This window comes from Zootoca vivipara, chromosome 6 (assembly GCF_965207765.1).
Source record: "Zootoca vivipara chromosome 6, rZooViv2.hap1.1, whole genome shotgun sequence".
NCBI classification, from domain to species: Eukaryota; Metazoa; Chordata; class Lepidosauria; order Squamata; family Lacertidae; genus Zootoca; species Zootoca vivipara.
The window spans coordinates 14090632-14112057 of NC_142589.1; the positions used below are offsets into that span (position 1 = coordinate 14090632).

At 44.8% G+C, this 21426-nt stretch overlaps 1 protein-coding gene across 26 annotated transcripts in view; it reads left to right on the forward strand.

Annotated features, from left to right (window-relative positions):
* RERE (arginine-glutamic acid dipeptide repeats) overlaps positions 1-21426 on the forward strand; it is a 339661-nt gene that overhangs the window by 262506 nt on the left and 55729 nt on the right. For all 26 annotated transcript variants that reach the window (XM_060276215.2, XM_060276213.2, XM_088671569.1 and 23 more), the window contains one exon: positions 2849-2929. In XM_060276215.2, the coding sequence (XP_060132198.2) occupies positions 2849-2929 (81 nt within the window). The remainder of the gene's footprint in view (positions 1-2848; positions 2930-21426) is intronic.

Consider the following 21426-nt stretch of genomic DNA (forward strand, 5'->3'; position numbering starts at 1 on the left):
CATTCAAAAAATGAAAATGGCTGTTAGGTGGCTGGCTACCTAGCAGTCTGTTGCTCTTTGAGAACAAAGAAACAATAAGCAGAAGAAACCACCTGGGTGTGTCAATACTACATGTGTTGCTAGCATGGGCACCCACAGGGTTCCCTGGTGCCTGGAGGTTCCCTGTCTCCCAGTGAAAGTAGGCTTTAAAGAAACGTATTTGTAGACAGTAGATATGTGTGTTTGGTTGTGGTGTGTGCAGGGCGCACGATCATTTCTGCAGTTTGTAAATGTACCTGTGGGCCCCAAAAGGTTGGCAACCCCTGCTGGCTCCCCCAAAGAGTGCTGGGAATTTGTATCTTGAAAGTGTTGGTAATTCTCCTTTAAGGATCCCAAGCCCCTCTTGGAGAACAAAACCCCCAGAGTTTCCCCTTGGAAAACCTGCTCGGATATGTGTGCCATGGGTATGCTCAATGTGTTAATTAGAGTCTAAGCTTTGATGGATAGATGTTGTACTAACACCGAGCATGAAGGCGACAGCTTCCCACAGTAGAATTTACTGCTAGACCAGAAGACTGGGCAAAGGGGTAGAAAGTTGCAGTGGCCAGAATCCAGCCCAAACCTTCCTAAAATATCTGGATCAAATGTAAATCATTACAGTGCTGATATTTCAAATGACCTACAACCCTTCCCCTGGGCAGAAAGCACGAGTAACCTATTTGATTTCTGAACATACTTGGACAAGTTTATTAAATATATTTTACTATTTTAATTAAGCACTCGGCTGTTGGTTTTTTGAGGTGTCAGAGCGATTGTTATCTTGTAGTCAACTCAGAATAAAACATTTCTTCCTCTCTGTATGCTGCTATTGGATTTGTATAAATCTTTGTTTACAGCATCCTAGGTTTGATCCCCCACCCCACCCATAAACTCTCTAAGACTGACTTGTGATTGGGTTTGTGGTGGTATTATTTTACTGTGCTTCAAGTTTGTGTTGTTAAACCGCCCTGCAGATAGAAAGGCAGGATATACATCTTTTAAATAAGTATGGGATTTGGGCCAAGTCTCCTTCCTTAGCTCTAGAGCAGGCATCCCCAAACTGCAGCCCTCCAGATGTTTTGGCCTACAACTCCCATGATCCCTAGCTAACAGGACCAGTGGCTGGGGAAGATGGGAATTGTAGTCCAAAATATCTCGAGGGCCAAAGTCTGGAGGGCCATGGATCCCCCAGGATCAAAACAGGGGGGGGGGGCAAGCCATGGTCGTTTAGGGGCAGGGCCAAGGCACGGGAGGGGAGGGGCCACGAAGTGGGTGGGAACGTGGGCCAGCGGGATCATCTGAACGTGGATCATCCTAACAAGCAGCAGCATTTATATAGCACTTAGGTTTGGCGCTCACTTGCCTGGTGGTATTAGCAGCGAATAACGAGATTTGCACCCCAGTATCCTCTGCGGGGCCCTAGCGTCGGCTGCCTGCTACAGCCTTTGCTGCGGGGAGTCTGCCTAGGTGATCCAGGCCGCCTTTTGCAGCTCGCCCGGTGCCTCTTGTTTCTCTCTTTCTCCCTTCTGCCGCTCAGCCCAGCTCAGATCACATGTTAAACTGCTGCCGCCGCCGCCTCCTCCTCTTCCCTCCCCTTTTGTAGTGTCAGAGCCTCTCCGGGTAACAAGCGATTCCCGGCTCCTCCGGCTGCCTCCTCCGCTGCCACCTCCATGCAGGACGCCCCTACTTGGAGACCCAGATTTTGACTCTTCCCTTGCACTCTCAGCAGCGGCTGAAACAGGCAAAGGAGAAAAGCTGCTCTCTGCTTTGGCGGCGGCTGGTTTGTTGCTTCGGAGTTCTTCCTCCTCCCCTTCCCCCTCCCAGAAGGGAAATCACCCCTCCACAGGGTGTGTGTTTGTGTTTGTGTGTGTCAGTTTGTACGTCAGTCATTTTTGTGCAATCGGTATGCGCGCGTGCTTCTGTTTTGGGGGGGGGGAGAGCTTTGAAAAACCTTTTGCTGTTTCTACGGCTCTCTTTTCAATCCGGATTTAAACATCACTTTGAAACTCTCCTTTTCTCCCCTCCACCCCCCTCCCACTCTCTATATATTTAGGGGAGGAGTGTTGGAACCGAGAAATCTGCAAACACAGAAGTGTTGAGTTTTGGGGGGAGGTAGGGTGGGCTGTATTTTGTGTGCTGCGGTTTGTTTTTGTTTTGTTTTTAATTATTGCCAAACTGGATTATTTGAGAAGCCCAAACAGAAGTCTTTGGCAGCCCTGGATTTTGGAGCTAAATATGGACTGATTCTCCCCCCCCAAAAAAGGTGGGGAATAATAAAGCAGTCTATTTCTTTTCCTGGAAGAGATTTATTTGGAAATCATATACTGTGTGTATGTATATAATCTGTATAAATATATATAAACTTTCAAAAGAATCCTGGATGCTTTGAGCTCGGAATGAGTTTTTCATCTTTTCACAGCTCCGACAGCAACCCCCTTCTCTGTCCAGAATTGTAGAGCAGGAAAAGCACTGTTCTCTCGCTCCTCCACCCCCAGTTTAAGATGGAATTAGATCTTGCTTCAGGTTTACAACATTTATTTTCATGGAAACCAGCAACTTGCCTTCTCAAAGGCCTCCCAACAAAGCATACTGCCCATGTCATTTTGTGCTAAAAGGTTGTTTTTTCTCGTGTTTCTTTAAAAATAAATTTAAAAAATATTTTACTCCTGGATGAGACTTGAGATTGAAATCTGAAAATTAGCCATTTCTGTGGGACTTAACCTGCATGTTTTTGTGCAACCCCTAATCCGGCAACTTTTTAAACTACCGTGCTGGTTAAAGAGATTTTCTCTTTGCCTCTGCTGACATTCTATTTTTGATTTAAATACAGAAACGCTTCATTAAAGGGCTCAGACAGTATGGGAAGAACTTCTTCAGGATCCGAAAAGAGCTGCTTCCCAATAAGGAAACAGTAAGTATCCATGGACTTTATGTAACTTGTTTGTGTGTGTGCGTTTTATGGCACTCTGCATTCCTCCATTTGATCGTACAAAGCTGTTGCCTTTTAACCCTGTGCTGGGCTTTTAACTCAGCTGCTTCTGGGACAGTTTTAAGAGCTGTTGTGTGCGGGTGTGTGTTTCCCTCCCCTCAAAGCAATAGACTTGAGAAAGTAAACCAGTTTACTTTACAAACGGTGTTTGATCAGATGGTGCTGGCAGTTTAGGGACGCAGCTCAGACCTAATTTTAAATGGATGATGTGATGGTAGTAGTTGCAAGGATAGTCGTTGCATTACTAAACTTGAAGGCTGATTCTAATTGCATTTCGAGGAAGAGAAGTCTCTGTAGGGTGGGTCGGGGTGTCTGCCCTGGCTGTGTCAGGAGGTTGTTGTGTGTGTCACTTAACGCTTTAGCCGTTAGCAGATGACAGTTTTTGTTTCGCAGCCGATATAGGATCGTTCCTGCCACTACAAAACCATCCAGCTGACAGATTTATTTATTTTTTGCAGATAATCTTCCAGGTGCCTGCATTAGAGAAAATAAGAAATAAATGACTTTCCTTTTAGAAAGCGGGGGAGATTAGGATCGGTTGCGGTCTAGAAGTTCCTATCTCTAGAAGCTTCTGTTTTCAGAGCTGCTGGTAGTTTCTGTTTGCTGCTTGTAGAGGGGACAGGCTCCCTTTTTGCCTCTTGGGTAGGAAAAGAGCGATGAAAATGGCAGGCAGAGGTAATATTTGTCCTTGGTGCTTGTTCCATGGGACACTTGCATATTTTTAAAGCAACATGAAGCTGATTGTTCAGCAAATGCTTGAAGAATGGTTTCTCATGGTGGAACCTCTTTGCCACAAAAATGTCGTGTCTTCATTTCTCTGAACAGAAGCAGGCAGGGAGAGAGTCACCGTGATTGTGAGTCATGGTTTTAATTTAATTGAGTAACTTGGACTCTGAGGTTTTCCTCCATGGTGCGAAATACGACTGTTGAGCTACTGTGTTGTGACACGAGGACCTGTCATCGTGAAGGATTAATTGTAACATCACATACACCAGGCAGGCAGGCTTCCTGCAGAGTTTTTCTTGCTTTTTGTCCCCGCTATGGACAAATGATTATAAAGGAAAAGTAAACTTCTGCATTTTAATAACTTTCTCATTGAACAAAGGCTCTGGGAAGAAAGTTACATCCTTTAAAAATCAAAAAGCAAAACAGAAATACACACACACCCTAACAAACACTGGCTTTTCTAAAAATATATAATGAAATAGGTTGTGAGCAGATATTTTTTGTTTCACGTATCTAACAAAGTCCTTTTAAATTATTCACTCTCTGCAATGATACGGATATATATATATCCCTTTTTTTTTTTCAAAGTCAGGTAGGGAAAAGGAGGTTCGCCCAGTCACCCTCATTGGACTTTGAACTTGCCAAGTCACATAATTTGTGCCCTCCCCTTTAGAAGAAGGGAAAAAGTGGGGCAGGGAAGAGTTAGAGCCTCTGTGAAAAAAACGAACTCGGGGTGCTAACGCTACTCAAGCACCACATTTTTATTGTGGGAGGCCTAAACATTTTGTGTTAGAGGAGATGGGGCATTGAAGCTCAAGCTGTTTGATGTCCTGTGTTGGGGTCTCAACTGAGCGATGGCCTCTCATGCCTCTAGTGGTAACTGATCTGTGAGTAGCCTTTGACCTACAATGGATTGTTTAATCTCTGCTTCCTGTTCTTGCCCACAGGTTTCCTCTTGCTTGATCTTGCCTCCTCAATCAGGCAAAGCTCAAGAATTGGGGTGGGGGCAGGGGGGGCAGAGTGCAGGTCCAGACACAGACTTGCTCTTGTGTGTGCTTTAAAAAAGACAAAAATCATGCTTTTGATTTTGTTTTAGTAACTGGATTACCTCTACGATACAGCCTTTCTTGATTTGTTTTCTCCTAAAATGACCCCCCTTTTTTTGCTTGATATTGTTAACGGGATAGCAAGGAAGGAAGGAAGGAAGGAAGGAAGGAAGGAAGGAAGGAAGGAAGGAAGGAAGGAAAGGGCAACCGATAGTGAAAGTGAATCTAGAGCAACACGAGCCTTGAAGTGGAAGAGTGGCTCTTGTTTGTTGGGATCATGACACAGCTAGGACCAGCTTGTTCTACCCTTGGGTGCAAGTCCCAAGGCATATTTACCTGGCCTTGGTTAATTTAGCTGGTGGTGACTGCCTTGAATTTGACCTTGGGAATGCCAGTTAGAATGCATTACAACTGAGGATCTGTCTTCTGTTTTGGATGATATTGTTTGGAATTTGCCTGCACTTATTATTATTTAAATACTAAGCATCTGAACGTCAGAATTTTTTACCTACCTTTGACCCAGAACCCAGTCCAAGATCAGTGAAGAGGAGTTAGTTTCAATGAGTTGTAGCCAAAGCTAGCCCTACTCAAGAGTAGACCAGTTGAAATTAATGGATATAGCTAACTTAGGCCCATTAAATTAATTGGGCCTGCTTGAGTGGGTGTGCCTTCTGCACAATATATTAGAACCATAGCCTTAGGCTAGTATTCTCTGAATTGAACTTGTGCATGTGTATCAAATGGCTGTGTGAACTTAAATTCCTTCTGGTTTGAAATTTCCTCATCTTGCAAACAAGTCCACAAAAAAATTGCTAGCCTACTATGGTTTTTATTAACCTGCGTTCACATATGAATGGGATATAAGTGCATTTAACTATTTAATAACATAATCATGTTAGTCACCCATGGCATAAAGGAGCAGAAGTGCCAACTTTCCTAATTCGTTCCTTCCAGAAGTCTCCTAGTGGAGATTTCCTTGCCACCGGCAACCAAGCACAATGCTGCGGGAAAGGCCCTAATTAAGGGGCAGAGAACCTGCTTTGCATGCAGACGATCCCAGCTTCAATTTCCAATGGCCTCTCCAGGTGGAGATGAGTTTGAAACCCAGGAGAGCCATTGTCAGTCAGCGTAGACAGTTGTGAACTAGGTGGACCAATGGTCTGAGTGATCATAAGGCAGCTTCCTAACAAAATGAATTTCAATAGGGACAAATGTAAGGTTCCACACTTAAGAAGGAAGAGGCTGTACAAATATAAGATGGGGGGCACCTGGCTTGCCAGTATGCATGTGAATAGAATATTGGGGTCTTAGTAGACCACAAGCTTAACATGAGTCAACTGTGTGATACTGCAGCAAAAAATGCCATTCTAGGCTGCATCAATAGAAGTTCAGTGGTGCCTCGCTAGACGAATTTAATTCGTTCCACGGGTCAATTCGTATAACGAAAAATTCGTCTAGTGAATCCCATAAGAATGCATTGAACTTATTTTTATTTTTTTGCCTATAGGAACACATTAATTGAATTTCAATGAATTTCAATGAATTTTTCGTAAAACGAATTCATCTTGCGAGACAACCTCCGCTCGAAAATTCTCTTCGTTAAGCGAAAAATTCATCTTACAGGGCATTCGTCTAGCGAGGCACCACTGTATAGTGTCCAGATCAAGGGAAGTCACAGTCCTGCTCTATTCTGCCTTGGTCAAGCCACACCTGGAGTACTTTGTCCACTTCTGGGCACCACAATTTACAAAGGATATTGGCAAGTTGGAAGGTGTGGCAGAGGAAGGGTAACCAAGATGATCAAAAGTCTGGAAGCCAAGCCTTATGAGGAATGGTTGAGGGAACTGGGTATGCTTAGCCTGGAAAAGAGACAACCTAGAGGTGCTGTGATATCCACCTTCAAATAGCTAAATGGATGGAGCCAGATCATTTTCTTCTGCTCTGGAGGCTAGGATCTGAACCAATGGCTTCAAGTTACAAGAAAGGAGGTTCCAACTAAACACCAGAAAGAGCTTTCTGACACTATGAGCTGTTTGATAGTGGAACAGTCTCCCTCCAGAGGTGGTGGACTCCCTTGGAGGTTTTTAAGCAGAGGTTGGATGGCCATCTGTCATGGTTGCTTTAGTTGAGATTCCTGCATTGCAGGGCATCAGACTAGATGTTCCTCGGGGTCCCTCCCAACTCTTACAATTCTATAATTCAATAGAGCGGGGGGAAAGGACTCCCACATCCTATGTATCTGCTATATTTGCTTTTCAAGTGTGGCAAGGGCACCTCTCGCCAATGAGTGTGGGCCCCTGGTGGGTATGTTTTTATAAACAGATTCTGCATTCTACTCCACATTTTGTGAGCTGATTGTGCAGGAACTGAGGCGCCTAAGAATATTAGAAGAATCCTGCTGGATCAGAACAAAGACCCATCTAGTCAAGCATCCACAATCTCACAATGATCAACCAGATGTCTCTGGGAAGCCCAAAAGGAGGACACGAGATTGCAGTAGCCTCACTTCCCTAGAGTTTGGCATTCAGATATGAGCTGCCCCTGATCCTGGAAGGAAGTGGAGCTAGGGTATCATAGCCACTGGTAGCCTAATCCTCCATTAATTTGTCTGATCCCCTTTTAAAGTCATCCAGGTTGATTGCCATCACCACCTATTATTCTGAGTTTGGTCTCCTCCTTACAGAAACCAGGGTGCTGAGTCTAACAAAACCTGACAATTTTAGAGGGATTGGGATAGTTCAGGGCATGTGAACCTTGGAGGAGAAGAAGGGTTTGCATTTGCATTTTTATTTTCAGTTATTGACATATAAATTAATGCTACACATTTCCTTTGCAAATCAGACTATAACAAGTTGCCTGCCTGCCTGCCTTCACATACCAACCTGTCTCAAGTTATTTGGTGCTATTCAATAGCCTGAATGGAAAGAACTGTCTCTTTTTACAAAGGGGTTGGTTTCTGTTCGCCTGGAGGTGATAGTTACTTGCTGTGCTGTTGCAGGTAACTGACTTTTCACCTGCTATAGGTTGATTTTCATGTTTCATTTTCATAATTTGTACACACACACACCCCATTTTAAAAAAATTAAATGGTAGTTAAATTTCTTGTTGTCATCTTACTTTTAATCTAGGGTTTAAGGAGATAATATTCCTACAGATATATTCCCTTCATCCTTCCTTCTCAATAAACCAAGGTTTTAAATTTATCTTGCAGCTATTGATTTTTATTTTCTAGCCTGCTCCGTTACTAGTTTCTGGACATGTTACAGTTAAAATAATTTGTGTTCTAATAAACATTGGACTGAAACATCTATCAGATCTCACACCTGGGCCCTGAAAGGCCATAACTGAGGGTCAGTGAGTAAGAATGTATCTGTTTATTCCATTGCTGTTATAAGGGTGTGTTGAAAGTAATGTTCCCAAAAAGGCAGTGGTACAATCTTCCTTGGGATTGTACTGCACAAAAATGCTAGGGGAAGATTATATGTTTTGTAAGTGACCAAAAAGTAGAAAGTTAGCATGTCAGGGAGGCTGGGACATCTTAATGTGGTGGTATGTGACCTTCCCATGTGCAGAGAGAGAGATTGGTGGGGGTGCTAGGAGAGCATCCAAATGTGCGGTTTCAGAGTTGAATTTTCGACCGCTACAATTCCAAGAGGATTGTACCACATGCTTCCTCATCCCACCCTTGCGTCTGAATTTGTTTTGAGGGATTGACCAAATGAGCTTACAGCTTGGGATGAGGCATGATGTGTGGAACCCTGAAGTTGCTGGACTGCATCCCAAAGGTGTGCAGTGGTACCTCGACTTACGAAGGTTTCGACTTCCGAAGTCCGCTAACCCGGAAGTATTTTCGCCGCATGTGCGTTCTGCGCGTGCGCAGAAGCGGCGTGCACGGTCTGCACAAATCGCAAAATCGCACTCGTGCATACGCAAAATGGATCCTTCGACTTCCGAAGGTTTCAACTTCCGAAGAGCGCCATGGAACGGATCGCCTTCGTAAGTCGAGGTACCATTGTATTGTTATTTTTTAAGGCATTATTTCTCTCTCCTGTTTTCCTCTCAGGCCAAGGGCAGCATTGTTGGGACAGGTTGCCTGGGCTAAACAAATGGCGCTTTTATTACCTTAGGAGGTAAGAATTTCCAACGTCCAGGGTTATTTAATTTTAGGTTGAGGGTCCTAGACAAACAGTGGCATTCATGGCTCATTAACATTTAATCTAGTACTACATAATCCCACAATTTGACTTTCTTAAACAGCTTCTGCTCAAATAATAATAATAATAATTTATTATTTATACCCCACCCATCTGGCTGGGTTTCCCCAGCCACTCTGGGCGGCTTCCAACAGAAACATTAAAATATACCAATTTTTTAAACATTAAAAGCCTCCCTAAACAGGGCTGCCTTCAGATGTCTTCTAAAAATCTGGTAGCTGTTTTCCTTTTTGACATCTGATGGGAGGGCGTTCCACAAGGCAGGCGCCACCACCGAGAAGGCCCTCTGCCTCGTTCCCTGCAACTTGGCTTCTCACAATCAGGGAACCGCCAGAAGGCCCTCAGAGCTGGACCTCAGTGTCCGGGCAGAACGATGGGGGTGGAGACGCTCCTTTAGGACACACACAACCCACACACACCCCAGATGTGTTGCAATGCTGCACATGTGGTTTGGAAAAGGTCATGGTACTTTTTTCTTATGCCCACAGAAGTTTGGTAGGAAGTTTTGTTGGGGTCCTCAGCTCCACCTGTGCAATCTACACAGGCTGACTGTGAACAGATGCAGCAGGGCATTTGCAAGCAGGCTGGAGTTAATGATTCTCCCTCTTCCCCCCCACCTGCCCCCACTTAAACTGCAAATTTCCTTTAATGAAGGGAATGGGATAATTGCTTAGGCAAGGGCTTTCACCCCCTTAGTGTACCTCAGACATTCCCACCCACCCCTTTTAACTGTGGATGTCATAACACTTCTTCTTTTCTTTTCTTTTAATGCCGGGAGCAGAGCCTTAATTGTGCATAGACAGTATGGACACAACCCTCTTGCCCTGCTTTCCCACAGGAAGTCTTTATTTTTGTTTAGAAGGTTTGTTTCCCTAATGATGAGGCATATTAATATAGCGTCAGGGCCTTGGCTCTTAATTTTCTCACTTGCCATGTAAGCATTTTTGTTGTTGCCACTGCTCTTCAAATACCATACCTTCTCCCCCCCCCCCACAAAAAAAACCTTTATAACTTGCTCTCTCCCTCCCTTTCCATCTCCCTCCCTCCCTCCTCTCTCTTCCTGATGCAACCAAAGCTGAAATTTCCCATTAGGGCTGGAATCGGCTGCCAACATAAACAGCCCCTGCTTCTGCTCTTCTTCGTTCTGGCCTACCTTGTTCTGGATATTACAGGAGGGGGAGGTATTTTTCGTTTCTGTGAAATTGCAGGCTGGTCTTCCATTAAGTCAGATAATGGCCTGATTCTGTCCCAAACCCCTCTCTTTTTGTATTTAGCCACAGCAGAAATGCTCCATTAAAGTCCAGCCTGGTGATCAACAGGCTGTAGGAGTGGTCCTTGGCTTGGCAGGGGCATCATTTTGGGAGTCCTCCCTACCCCATCCTGTGTTTCAGGCCTCATGGAACTATTCCTCCAGAATGCTTAGTTCTTGTGCAGTGCTGCAAAATAGCTGCCACAGTGTGTGTGTGTGTGTTGTTACATCCATTTTTCTTCATTTGGTTTCCTTAAGTGTAAATATGTACAAATGCAGGCCTCCAAGTCGTGTAATCAATCTTGCCTCCTGAAATCTTTGCCCACTCTCACCCACACAACAGACTGCAACAGTGGGCCTGCTGGTTTACTCAGAATTGGCAAGCCATTCACATATGCTGCAAAGACATCTCTCCCCTTTCCTCACCTCCCCCAGCAAGGGATGCTTCCCCACTGAATGTCTAGTCCAGGGGTCAGCAACCCTTTTCAGCCGTGGGCCGGTCCACCGTCACTCAGACCATGTGGTGGGCCGGACTATATGTGTTTTGGGGGGAAATGAACGAATTCCAATGCCCCACCAATAACTCAGAGATGCATTTTAAATAAAAGCACACATTCTACTCATGTAAAAACAACAGCCAGGCCCCACAAATAACCCAGAGGTGCATTTTAAATGAAAGGACACATTCTACTCACGTAAAAACACGCTGATTCCCGGACCATTCACAGGCCAGATTGAGAAGGCAATTGGGCCGCATCCGGCCCACGGGCCTTAGGTTGCTTACCCCTGTTCTAGTCTACCCCACTCATTTAAATCATTAATCTCAAACACGCTTCACAAAGACCAGCCTCTGCCACGATCCAGCAGATATCTTCTTGTGTTCTTGTGCCACCTAAGCAAGGATCTACACACCACACGCAGATATTTTGTTCTAGGAACAAACGTAGGGAACAGAGAAACAGAGATGTTTGCTGATAGCAAGAAGGGCTTTCCTTGAAGATTCTGACAACTTGTGTAATCCTGCCATGCGCGTAGACTCTGCTTGCTTGTGCCAGTATGACTTCATAGCTTAAAACTTCAGCCGAGTATGCAATTCCAGTGCTATTTTTGGCCAGCAAGTCTTTGGTTTTCAAGTTTTGCCTTGCACAGGTGTTCTGAATGGGCCTGGCAGATATGCATCTTCCCACCTTGAGACCACGCATATCCAAAAGGCTTACAGCCTTGTTTCCACCACGTCTACCTCAATACACTGCTGGATACAGATGGAAAAAAAGCAAATTTGTGCCAGTGGAGGCGGAAAAGCGACATTCCACCACAGAGAGATTGAACCAATCCCTCTGAAGAGATTTCAGTGAGGGATTAAGCAACCAAGACAAGGAAGTATGCCTTAATAACATGGAAGTATTAAAAAGAGACAGAAAAGAATTAAAACATGCACATAGTTTACTGCATGGGTAGCCAAGGTGGTTTCCTCCAGATTTTTTCAGAATGCATCTCCCACCATCCCTGGCTATTTGCCATGCTAGCTGGGGATGATGGGAGTTGGAGTCCACAACATCTAGAAGGGGAACCATTGGTTATCCATGCACATATGAAAAAGGATCTGCAGAGAATTAAAAATACCCAGGTTGTTTAGGGTGGAACCATGTCAGCTTAAATTGTTTGCAATTTTTACAGTGACAAAAGTTTACCCTTAGCCAAGCTGCTTATTGGAGCGGGGTGGCAAAGATATTTCTGGGATGTTGCATGCTGGCTACACTTGTTTATGGACTTTAAAAGACTATGATGGTGAGCTACTGGGGCTCAGCTGAGTTGGAGGCAGCCATTTGATGTGAGAGAAAGCAAGCGCCTTTCCCCTGCAGCCTCCGGGAGCAGAGCCAAGTTCTTTAACCTCTTGGCTGCTGCCCTGCTTGAGTAGCCCCTCCCGTGCCCCAAAATATATTTCCAGATGCAGTTGTCCCCAAAATCATAAAACGGGAGCTGGCCTTCTGGTGCCAACATTGGATTCTGCTAGCTCTGTTTACCACGGGCAGTAAATCAAGCCAGCTATTTATGCAGCAGCTCTGTTTTCTAGTTTACTTAGGAGATTGAAACCATGATGTTTGCTTTTGTTCATCAGGTTTACTGTGTGCTAGAAGTAAAATATTATTGCAAGCAAGAGGGGAGCCATTAGCAGATTGCATCTTGCCTGTGCTGTGAGCCAATGACTCTGCTGCTGGTTTCTGGGAGAGGAAGGTACTTACTTGGGAGAGCAGAGCCAAATTCTGTAGGGGAAATTGATGCCCCGCTGCCTGGTTTTTACACACACACACACACACACACACACACACACTTTTAACATTTTGAAATGCTCTTGTTTCCGCCCAGTAATTCCTACATGGTTCCTAATATTGTTACATCTTCTACTACCGTATATATTTTGGAAACTTGTGCATCTGCCTTCTATGCCGGGGGTTCCCAGACTGTGATCCCCGGTGGTCTGCGGAATGTCTGTGAATTTGTGGTTAAAGAGGGGAGACGGCTTATCCATCACATTAAATACGCTGATTTTTAGTTGTATTTTTATTGCTTTTATTTCTTGTATTGTCTTTTATTATCGTACCATGTGAATTTTGTCAACAGTAGAACTGTGTTTGGGTCCCATATATCTGGAGAGAGTCCTAAGGACTGAAACAGCATATGCTTTGTTCCTGTGACTCTCGTGGCCATTAGGGAAGGGCCTTAGGTCAGTGATATTGCACACACTTGTCATACAGAAGGTCCCAGGTTCAGTCCCCAGCAACCACTGGTAGAGCTGCTGCTGCCAGTCTTTGTAGACGGTACTGAACTGACTCATTCTAAGGAGCTTCCTATGGCATGGCCAGCAGGCAGTGTAAACTTGGAATCTTCTGCCATCTCCAGGGATATCCCAGTAGGCACATAAATGGACTCTTCATCAGGCAAGTCAATATGGAAACATCGTAGGAAGTTTGACAAGCAATTGCCCTCTGAACCATCTTCAGACTGTGCTCCCTCATCACTTGCTGAAGAAGTGCTCCCTCTGTTCCTGGGGAGCTACATTTGGCCCTCTGCAAATCTCTCTTTTTATATTCCAAGCTGATCCAGTACCCTTTGCCCGCTGATACAAAGGGAGAGATCTCTCCACTTTCAGCTAAGATAAGGAAGACCTAAATGGCCCTTTTCTCTTTCACCTGCCCAAAAATGTGTGCCCATCTCCTGCACAGTTTGAGGAAATAAGATGGATGGTCTCAGAAGGATAATGCAGTTTCAGCTTTTTAGGCAAGTCTCCTTCCTTCCTGTTTGAAACATCTCAGCATGACCTTTGAAGCATAGTTTGCATTCCTGGCTGGTAGGGAGGATCCTTCAACTGTTTGGCTACACACCAGCAGAAGCCTCTGAAGTTAGTGAGTCGCCTTGTTAAGACTTATTGTAGGGGCTGTGCTTGGGCAAAAACTGTGCCTTTATAAAAAAAGCTTCCTTAGATCAGCTTATGACAACCTGATGTCCTTCAGACATTTGGGCCTACATCTCACATCAGCCCCATCCACCACGGCTGTTGGGAGCTGTAGCCCAGAGCATCTGGAGGGGGCTAGGTTAGGATAGGTGGCCTTAGATGTTCATGTACTACAGTGATGGCCAAACATGGCCCTCCAGCTGTTTGGGGACTACAATTCCCACCATCCCTGTGTCGGAAGTAACCTGACCACTGGTCCTGTTAGCTAGGGATGGTGGGAATTGTAGTCCCAAAACAGCTGGAGGGCCAAGTTTGGCCATCACTGATGTATTACATGGCCACTTGAAATAGCACAATATTGGAGAAGAAGCTGTGTCTTTTGGGAGTGGCCAGCCTCAACATAAGGGGTAAGGCACCTTTCAGAATAGGCTGGCACCATCTTGATTCGTGCCAGCCTATTTTGAACACCTGGTGGCATGGAGGCTGAAATAAAGTCCTCTATCAGCTTTTTTTGAAAACATTTCCCACCTTCCTACCCTCTCATTTTCTTAGGGGAATTTAGAGAAGAAGGGAGGAAAGAGTGTGTAGAGAGTTTGGCAAATACCCATCCCCAATATGCCTGATGAGCCAGCCCACAGCTTGCACAGGAGACTTGCCCCGGACTCTGCTCTTTTGAGAAAGACTCTCATTGCCAGTAGTGGCTGTTGGCCATTGGGACTGTTAGGACTGAAGGCAAGGAGGCTAACAGTAGGTGGACCCAGAGTGAACGACAGGCAGAGCCAGCTAACTCTGGCTTTTTGCCTCCAACCACCTCCTTCCTGAGACAACCCTGCAACGAAGGAAGAGGGAAATGACAGTCTGTGCTGGGCATGGTTGAAAGTAAGAAGTCAGGCAGGTGGGAGCTGAATTAGTGGGCACACTGAGGTTGATGGGGCAATGCCCCATTTGCTCTAAGGCAGTGGTCCTCAACCTTGGGCCTCCAGATGTTTTTGGCCTACAACTCCCATGATCCCTAGCTAGCAGGACCAGTGGTCAGGGATGATGGGAATTGTAGTCTCAAAACATCTGGAGGCCCAAGGTTGAGGACCACTGCTCTAAGGCATCAGCCTCTACTGCTCCTTGCACCAGCCTGGGACACCCCATCCACTTTGTTGCACAGAACATCCTTTCAGTTGTTTTGGAATAGATCTACTTCAAGAAATGCTTCCATTATTGCCTCTTTCAAAGTGGCTTTGCATGCATGGGAGAACTTCCTGGCAGATAGTGCCCTAGGTTAATTGGAGCAAAGAGGAAGGCCAGTTTGATTCCTCCTCCTCTTCCACTTGCCACACTAGCTTTTATGGGGCAGCCCTGCCCTCTCCTGCTGTGGGTCAGGGACTTATTTCATGTTATGTGAAGCTGGGTAGCCCAAGAGCCTTCTTCCTCCTGCAATAGCATTTTCTCCCTTTCTGCACACAGGGCTTTTCTGACCTAAAAGGTAGGCCTTGCTTCAAGTCCTTCCTTGCAGCCAGGGTTGCTTGGGGGTGGGGCCTTTGCTAATGCGGTTGCGAAACATATTAGGTGGCTTTCGTCTTTGTTCAAAAGTTGCACTGAAAGCCCTGGGCTTGGGGCCAGAAGGGAGGATGTGATACACGGGAAATGTTTTCTTTTTCCCTTTGTGCCTGTTGGAGTTTTGATTAGCTTTGTTGCCAGTAAGCTTAATTATGTTCCCTTGCCTGAAAAAAAGAAAAATAGAAAGAAAGAAAAAGCAAGAGAGACGACTCTTGCCAGGGCTCCCAAACTTTGATTACTTAAACCAGAAGATAAATTAATCAAATCTCTCTTTACCACTACCTGCTTGTTTTCTTCTTCTTCTGAAAGTAGCAAAATGATTCCAAGGTGGTGGTGATTATGATGATTAGGCCCCCCCCCCATGTGACTGGATAGCCCCAGCCACTTTAAGCAGCTTCCGGCAAAATATAAAAACAGCAATACAGTTATAAAACCATACATGTCCACTTGATCACTTTGATCTGCAGAACTGGCACTTCCGGAGGTGCCACATAATACTTGCAACAAATTGGTCTTTTATTGTGGCAGCACATGCACTTTGGAACTCACCACCTATTGATGTAAGGCAGCTGCCTTTACTGTACTCTTTTTTGGCACCTGCTAAACATACTTTTGTTTAGATAAGCCTATACAGATATGTAAAATGTTGGCATGCACTTTAATCCCTTTTTGCCTACTGTTGATTTTTAGATACCGGTACATTTTTTAACTGTCTTTTTACAGTGGTATCAAATACTTCTCGTGTTTCAGCAATCTTGGGCCATGCAGCACAGATGGGCAGCGCTGTGTAGAATAATTGCACCAATTTAGTGAAAAGGTCTGGGTTTGTTTGTTTTTTGTAAATTGATTAGAGGTTTTACTGTAATCTAGTGTAAATTTTGTTAAGTAAACAAATTCAAAACTTATACATGCATATTAACAAGTGAAAGCCCTATGGACACCCAAATCCATTTTATTTTATTCCAGAAGGAAGGGAGACAGACAGATGGACCAACAAATACTGTACAGTATAGGGGACTTCCTCACGAGCTGGAAACAGTAGCCTATGCTTGGTCTAGTTGCTTCCTGTTCTGGCTTGACTTCAGTTTTGTTCCTCCATCGACTGGCTTACAGGTGCAATTTGGTGCCTGTTTTTTTTTTAAAGTTCTTTATTCAGACTATTAAAACATTACATACTAGTGTATTTCAGCCCGTTTAATAACGGGCGCTAGAACATCCTGGGGTTCGGAGAAGCGCTTGTGCAGCGCTTCTCCGAACCCTGGGACCTGTCCTTGCTGTCGGCGGCAGGGGGACAGGAACGGAGGAGGAGAAAGCGCTGCGTTCTCCTCCTCCGTTCCTCTCCCCCAGCCGCCGACAGGAAGGACGCGCGCACTCTCCCCCCCGCCTCCTCCAACCGCCACTCCTCACGGCCAGGGAGGGTTGTGAGGAGGCCTTCGCCGGCCTCCACCCTCGCTTCCCTGACGTGCCCTGCAGTGAGGCGGTGTCCAGCGGGAGCGGCGGTTGGAGGAGGCGGGGGGGGAGTGCGCGCGCGCAGTCTCTGCTGTCCAATCCCTGTATCCCTGGGGCACATGCGCAGTGACCCAGGGACACACGGGACAGCTTGGACGCAGGGACAACTTGGACATTATTATATAGGATAATAATATAACATAAACATAGCATAACATAATATAATGCAAGATAACATAACATAACATAAATAACCAAAAAAATACGGATAACAAAATATAATTGACCTAACCTAAATATAACAAAATCCAAAAAAACTCAACACAATTATCCCCAAATCCAAAAAGGAAAAAACGTACTAAATATACAAACCAAGAAAAGAAAACCAAAAAGAAGAATAAAATTAAAATTAACATTTAAAACACTTCCGATTGTCAACTTATCGCTTATCCTTTTTTCTTCTTCATCAACGTGCTTTCTCCATTTTTGTTATTTAAACCACCTGGCACTGGTGTATCATCTTCCTACATCTGTTAGATTTCTCTCTTCATACATTATTTAAGTTAAGCAAATCACCAAATCTGTTCTTATACCTTGTTTTTTAAAATAATCCTCCACTAATTTCCATTCGTTTTGAACTTTTTGTTTAGGAACATTTCTTATTGCTGCTGTCATTTTAGCCAAATTCATATATTCTACCATTTTAATTTGCCAATCCTCTACCGCTGGTACCCCTTCACCTTTCCATTTCTGAGCAATGAGCATCCGGGCTGCCTTTGGTGCCTGTTAACAGCACGGCACTATCCCCTAAAGTTTCCCATGCGCTGATGTTACTAACTTCAATAATTTACCAACTTATTCTGGGACAAAACCCAGCCAAATTTAAGGTTCTTTTAAATCCATCAGATTTGATGGAAGACACTTAAGCAAGTACAGTACTTAACTTTCCCCTTGAAATCAGTGGGATAGGAAAGTGCCCACATTTTGGCTGCTTTAAGATTCAGGACAGACAAAAGAAAGCCCTCCTCCACCAAGTGCAGGGTTCAGCAAACCTTTTCAGCAGGGGGCCGGTCCACTGTCCCTCAGACCTTGTGGGGGGCCGGACTATATTTTTTGGGGAAAATAGTGAACGAATTCCTATGCCCCACAAATAACCCAGAGATGCATTTAAAATAAAAGGACACATTCTACTCATGTAAAAACACACTGATTCCCAGATCCAGCCCCCGGGCCTTACCGGTAGTTTGCCTACCCATGACCTAGTGCAGAGTTAAAACTATGGTGTTCACTCCCACAAGGAGCAGTGGTGGTCACCAACTTGGTTGTCTTGAAAAGAGGATGAGACAGATTCATAGATGAGAAAGCTATCTATATTCTCCTAGCCTAAGCTGTGCTTCCAGGGGCAGAGGCAGTAATGCTTCTGAATACCAGCTGCTGGAAACCACAGTGTGGGTTGCACCCAGGTCCTGCTTGCTAGCCTCCCTAATCCAGCAGGTGGTTCTTATGCTGTTATTGTTAATAGGGTCTTAGCTCAACACAGGTAAATGTTGTATTATCAGTGTAGAGTTTTGTTTCCCATTGTGTGGGATGGTGGGAGAATATTCCATGCTCCCTGTATTCTCCAAACATGACCTCCCCACCCACCCCACCCAATTACAGTGCTCTCAAATACCGTGTTTCTCATATTATAAGACATGTCTTATATTTATTTTTTCCTCAAAAAAACACACTATGGCTTATTTTCAAGGGATGTCTTATTTTTTTCCTCCTCCTCCTGCCGCGGCCGGCATTGCTGCTGCGCCTATCACTATGTCTTATTTTCGGGGTATGGCTTATATTCCATGAATGCTTAAAAATCCTGCTATGGCTTATTTTATGGGTATGTCTTAAAATATGAGAAACAGGGTACCTGTCTGTTCCAGCAATCCTAGTCCATGCAGCACAGATGGACAGCGCTGTGCAGAATAATTGCACTAAATTGCTGAAAAGAATGAAACCCCCTGAGAATGTGGGGGGCACTGGGAGAGAAAAAGCCTTGGAGGAAGCATCAGCAAATGAAAAAGTAGAACACAGAAACATAAACCGCCCACGATTGTTAGCTGGCAACCGAGGGTTTTGAAAACTTTCTTTTCTCCTTCTCCCGAACTCTGTGAACCTCCCCCCCCCCCACGTTTCAACTTGTTCGCTTTGCATTCCTTGCAACATTTTCAAACACTGCTACTTTCTTATCAAATGAGATGGCATTTTCCTCAAGGACAGGTACGATGGCGAGTGGTACAGAGTTGACTGTTGGCTGCAGTGGTGGGTGCATGCCCAAATGATTTAAATCTTCTTGGCATCAAGGTCCAACCGTGGGATGGGATTGAGGGACATGCTGACTGCACACAGTCATAGTAGTCGTACCTTGGCTCCCGAACGCCGCAAACCTGGAAGTGAGTGTTTCGGTTTGCAAATGTTCTTTGCAATCCGAATGTCCGACGTGGCTTCCAATAGGCTGCAGGAGCTATCTGCAGCCAATCGGAAGTCGCGCCTTGGTTTCAGAATGTTTTCGAAGTTGAACGGACTTCCGAAACGGATTCCGTTTGACTTCCGAGGTATGACTGTATTGTAAGATGCAGAGTCCACTCTGGGAAAAGCATCTTGAAGCTTCTGCGCAGCAAGGTGCATTGGGGGCTGTACTGTTAATAGAAACAGGTGTTTGGTGATGTTGGAGGCATCCCAACAAAAAACAGCCAGTGTGGTCTTTTTGCAACAGATCCATCCATAATTTCTCCCATGATGCAAGCAACACAAGCATTGTTTCTCCCTAAAGCGGGTAGGCGATGTTTGATGGTTGGGCCTGCTTGTATTTTGTAGAAGGCCTATATATAAGAAGCTGCTGTGTCCCAGTTTAGACCATTGACCCATCTTGCTCACCATTGTCTACTCTGACTGGTGGCGGTCCCCCAGGGTTTCAGACAGAAAACATTCCCACCCTACCTGGAGATGACATTGGGAATTGAACATGGGATCTCCTGCACACATAGCTGGTGCACTGCCACTCAGCTACAACCCTTCCCTGTAGTTGGGCGTTACATCCTCATCGCTTTTAAACTCCTTTGAATATGGTACATGGCTCTTTTTTCCTTTCCTTTCCCTCTCCCCCTAGTTGACCAGAAAAGGGTGTTTTTGGAGCTTTGACAGCTGCATTTCTCTGGATTCATGCTTGATTTCCCTCCAATTCAGTTGACACAAAGGCCACACGTCCTGCCTGGCTTTTTCATTTGTCACAGTAAACTAGCAGAGCTTGGGTGTCTTGATGGCTTTCATTTGGAAAGCCAATAGCTCCACAGAAAATGCATACTTTGTTGTCGTTGTTGTTTCTGCTTTGGGATCTGAAATGCCGTCCTGGTGGGCTTTTGCCATTTTCCAGGCCCTCTGATAAAATGCACAAGGGGCTGCTTCGCGCACACAGGGCTGCTCAAACAGCACGTGTTCCTCCTTTCTCGCATTGCTCTGTCCTCTGCAAAGCCCATAATAACTCTGTGGGTTGTTCATGTGGACCTTTCACCTTCCTGCGGTGGCAGAATCAGGACATGCGAGGCCTTCTGCGTTGTGTCCCAGTGCTCCAGGCACCTGCTATTATGCCGTGCCATTTGATGGTCTGGGTATTTGCTGCCCAGTTTCAGAAGCAAATCCTTCTGTCGCAAAGCTTTCAAGTTTATGAAAAAGAAACAACACGGTGATCAAAAAGGGGTAGAAAATATTAACCCTCTTGCCCGCATCTCTGGATTTCCACACTGTTTATATTGGAGCACTTTTTCAGCCTCAAAGGAGAAATCTGGTAGGCTTGTCTTTTCATCTGCAAAGGTTCTTTTAGGTACAGAAAAAAATTGACAGGCTTAAATTTTTAGTGCAGGAAAAGAGACAAGAACAGCTGGAGAGTTTAGAAATGTGGTTGCAGCTATTGTTGGTGATTGTGTTTGCCAAATTTGGTGGCTTTGTTGGAATCCTGAATAATCTCAGTGCATGCATTTTGAATTTGCTGTTAGAGAGAGAACTAATTGTCATGTTTTGGTTGCATAATTCTGAGAGTGGAATGTCATCTTTCTGGTACAGTTTACAGTTTTAAAATGTACGCGCACAAGAGTATCCAGGTCAGCAATTCCACATTGTGAATGGGTTTTGCTTCTAGATCAGGCATCCCCAAACTGCAGCCCTCCAGATGTTTTGGCCTACAACTCCCATGATCCCTAGCTAACAGGACCAGTGGTCAGGGATGATGGGAATTGTAGTCCAAAACATCTGGAGGGCCGAAGTTTGGGGATAACTGTTTTAGATGGATTCTTTAGCTGGTCTTTGGCTCAGTTTGCTTAAACCAGATGCCACACAGGAATTTGTCTTTCTCTGGCAGAAGAACATGAATTCTGTCCAAATAAGTCATTGAAATTAATAGATCTAAGTTAGCAAAGTCAATCAGTAGGACAGACCTGCTCTGAGTAGGACTAGCATTTGGATGGTTCTGCTGCTGCATAGTTTAGTAGTTATTATTATTATTATTTTATTTATACCCTACCCGTCTGACTGGGTTGTTCTAGTATAGATGGCTGTTGCTCTGTTGGACTCAAACAGCAAAATGCACTGGTTATATATCAAGTGATGCCTTTCATTGGAAAAATATAAAGTCTGTAGATTTGTATTTGTTGAAAGCTGGTCAGGTGAAAACTAGCACCCAGGGAACTTTAGTCATC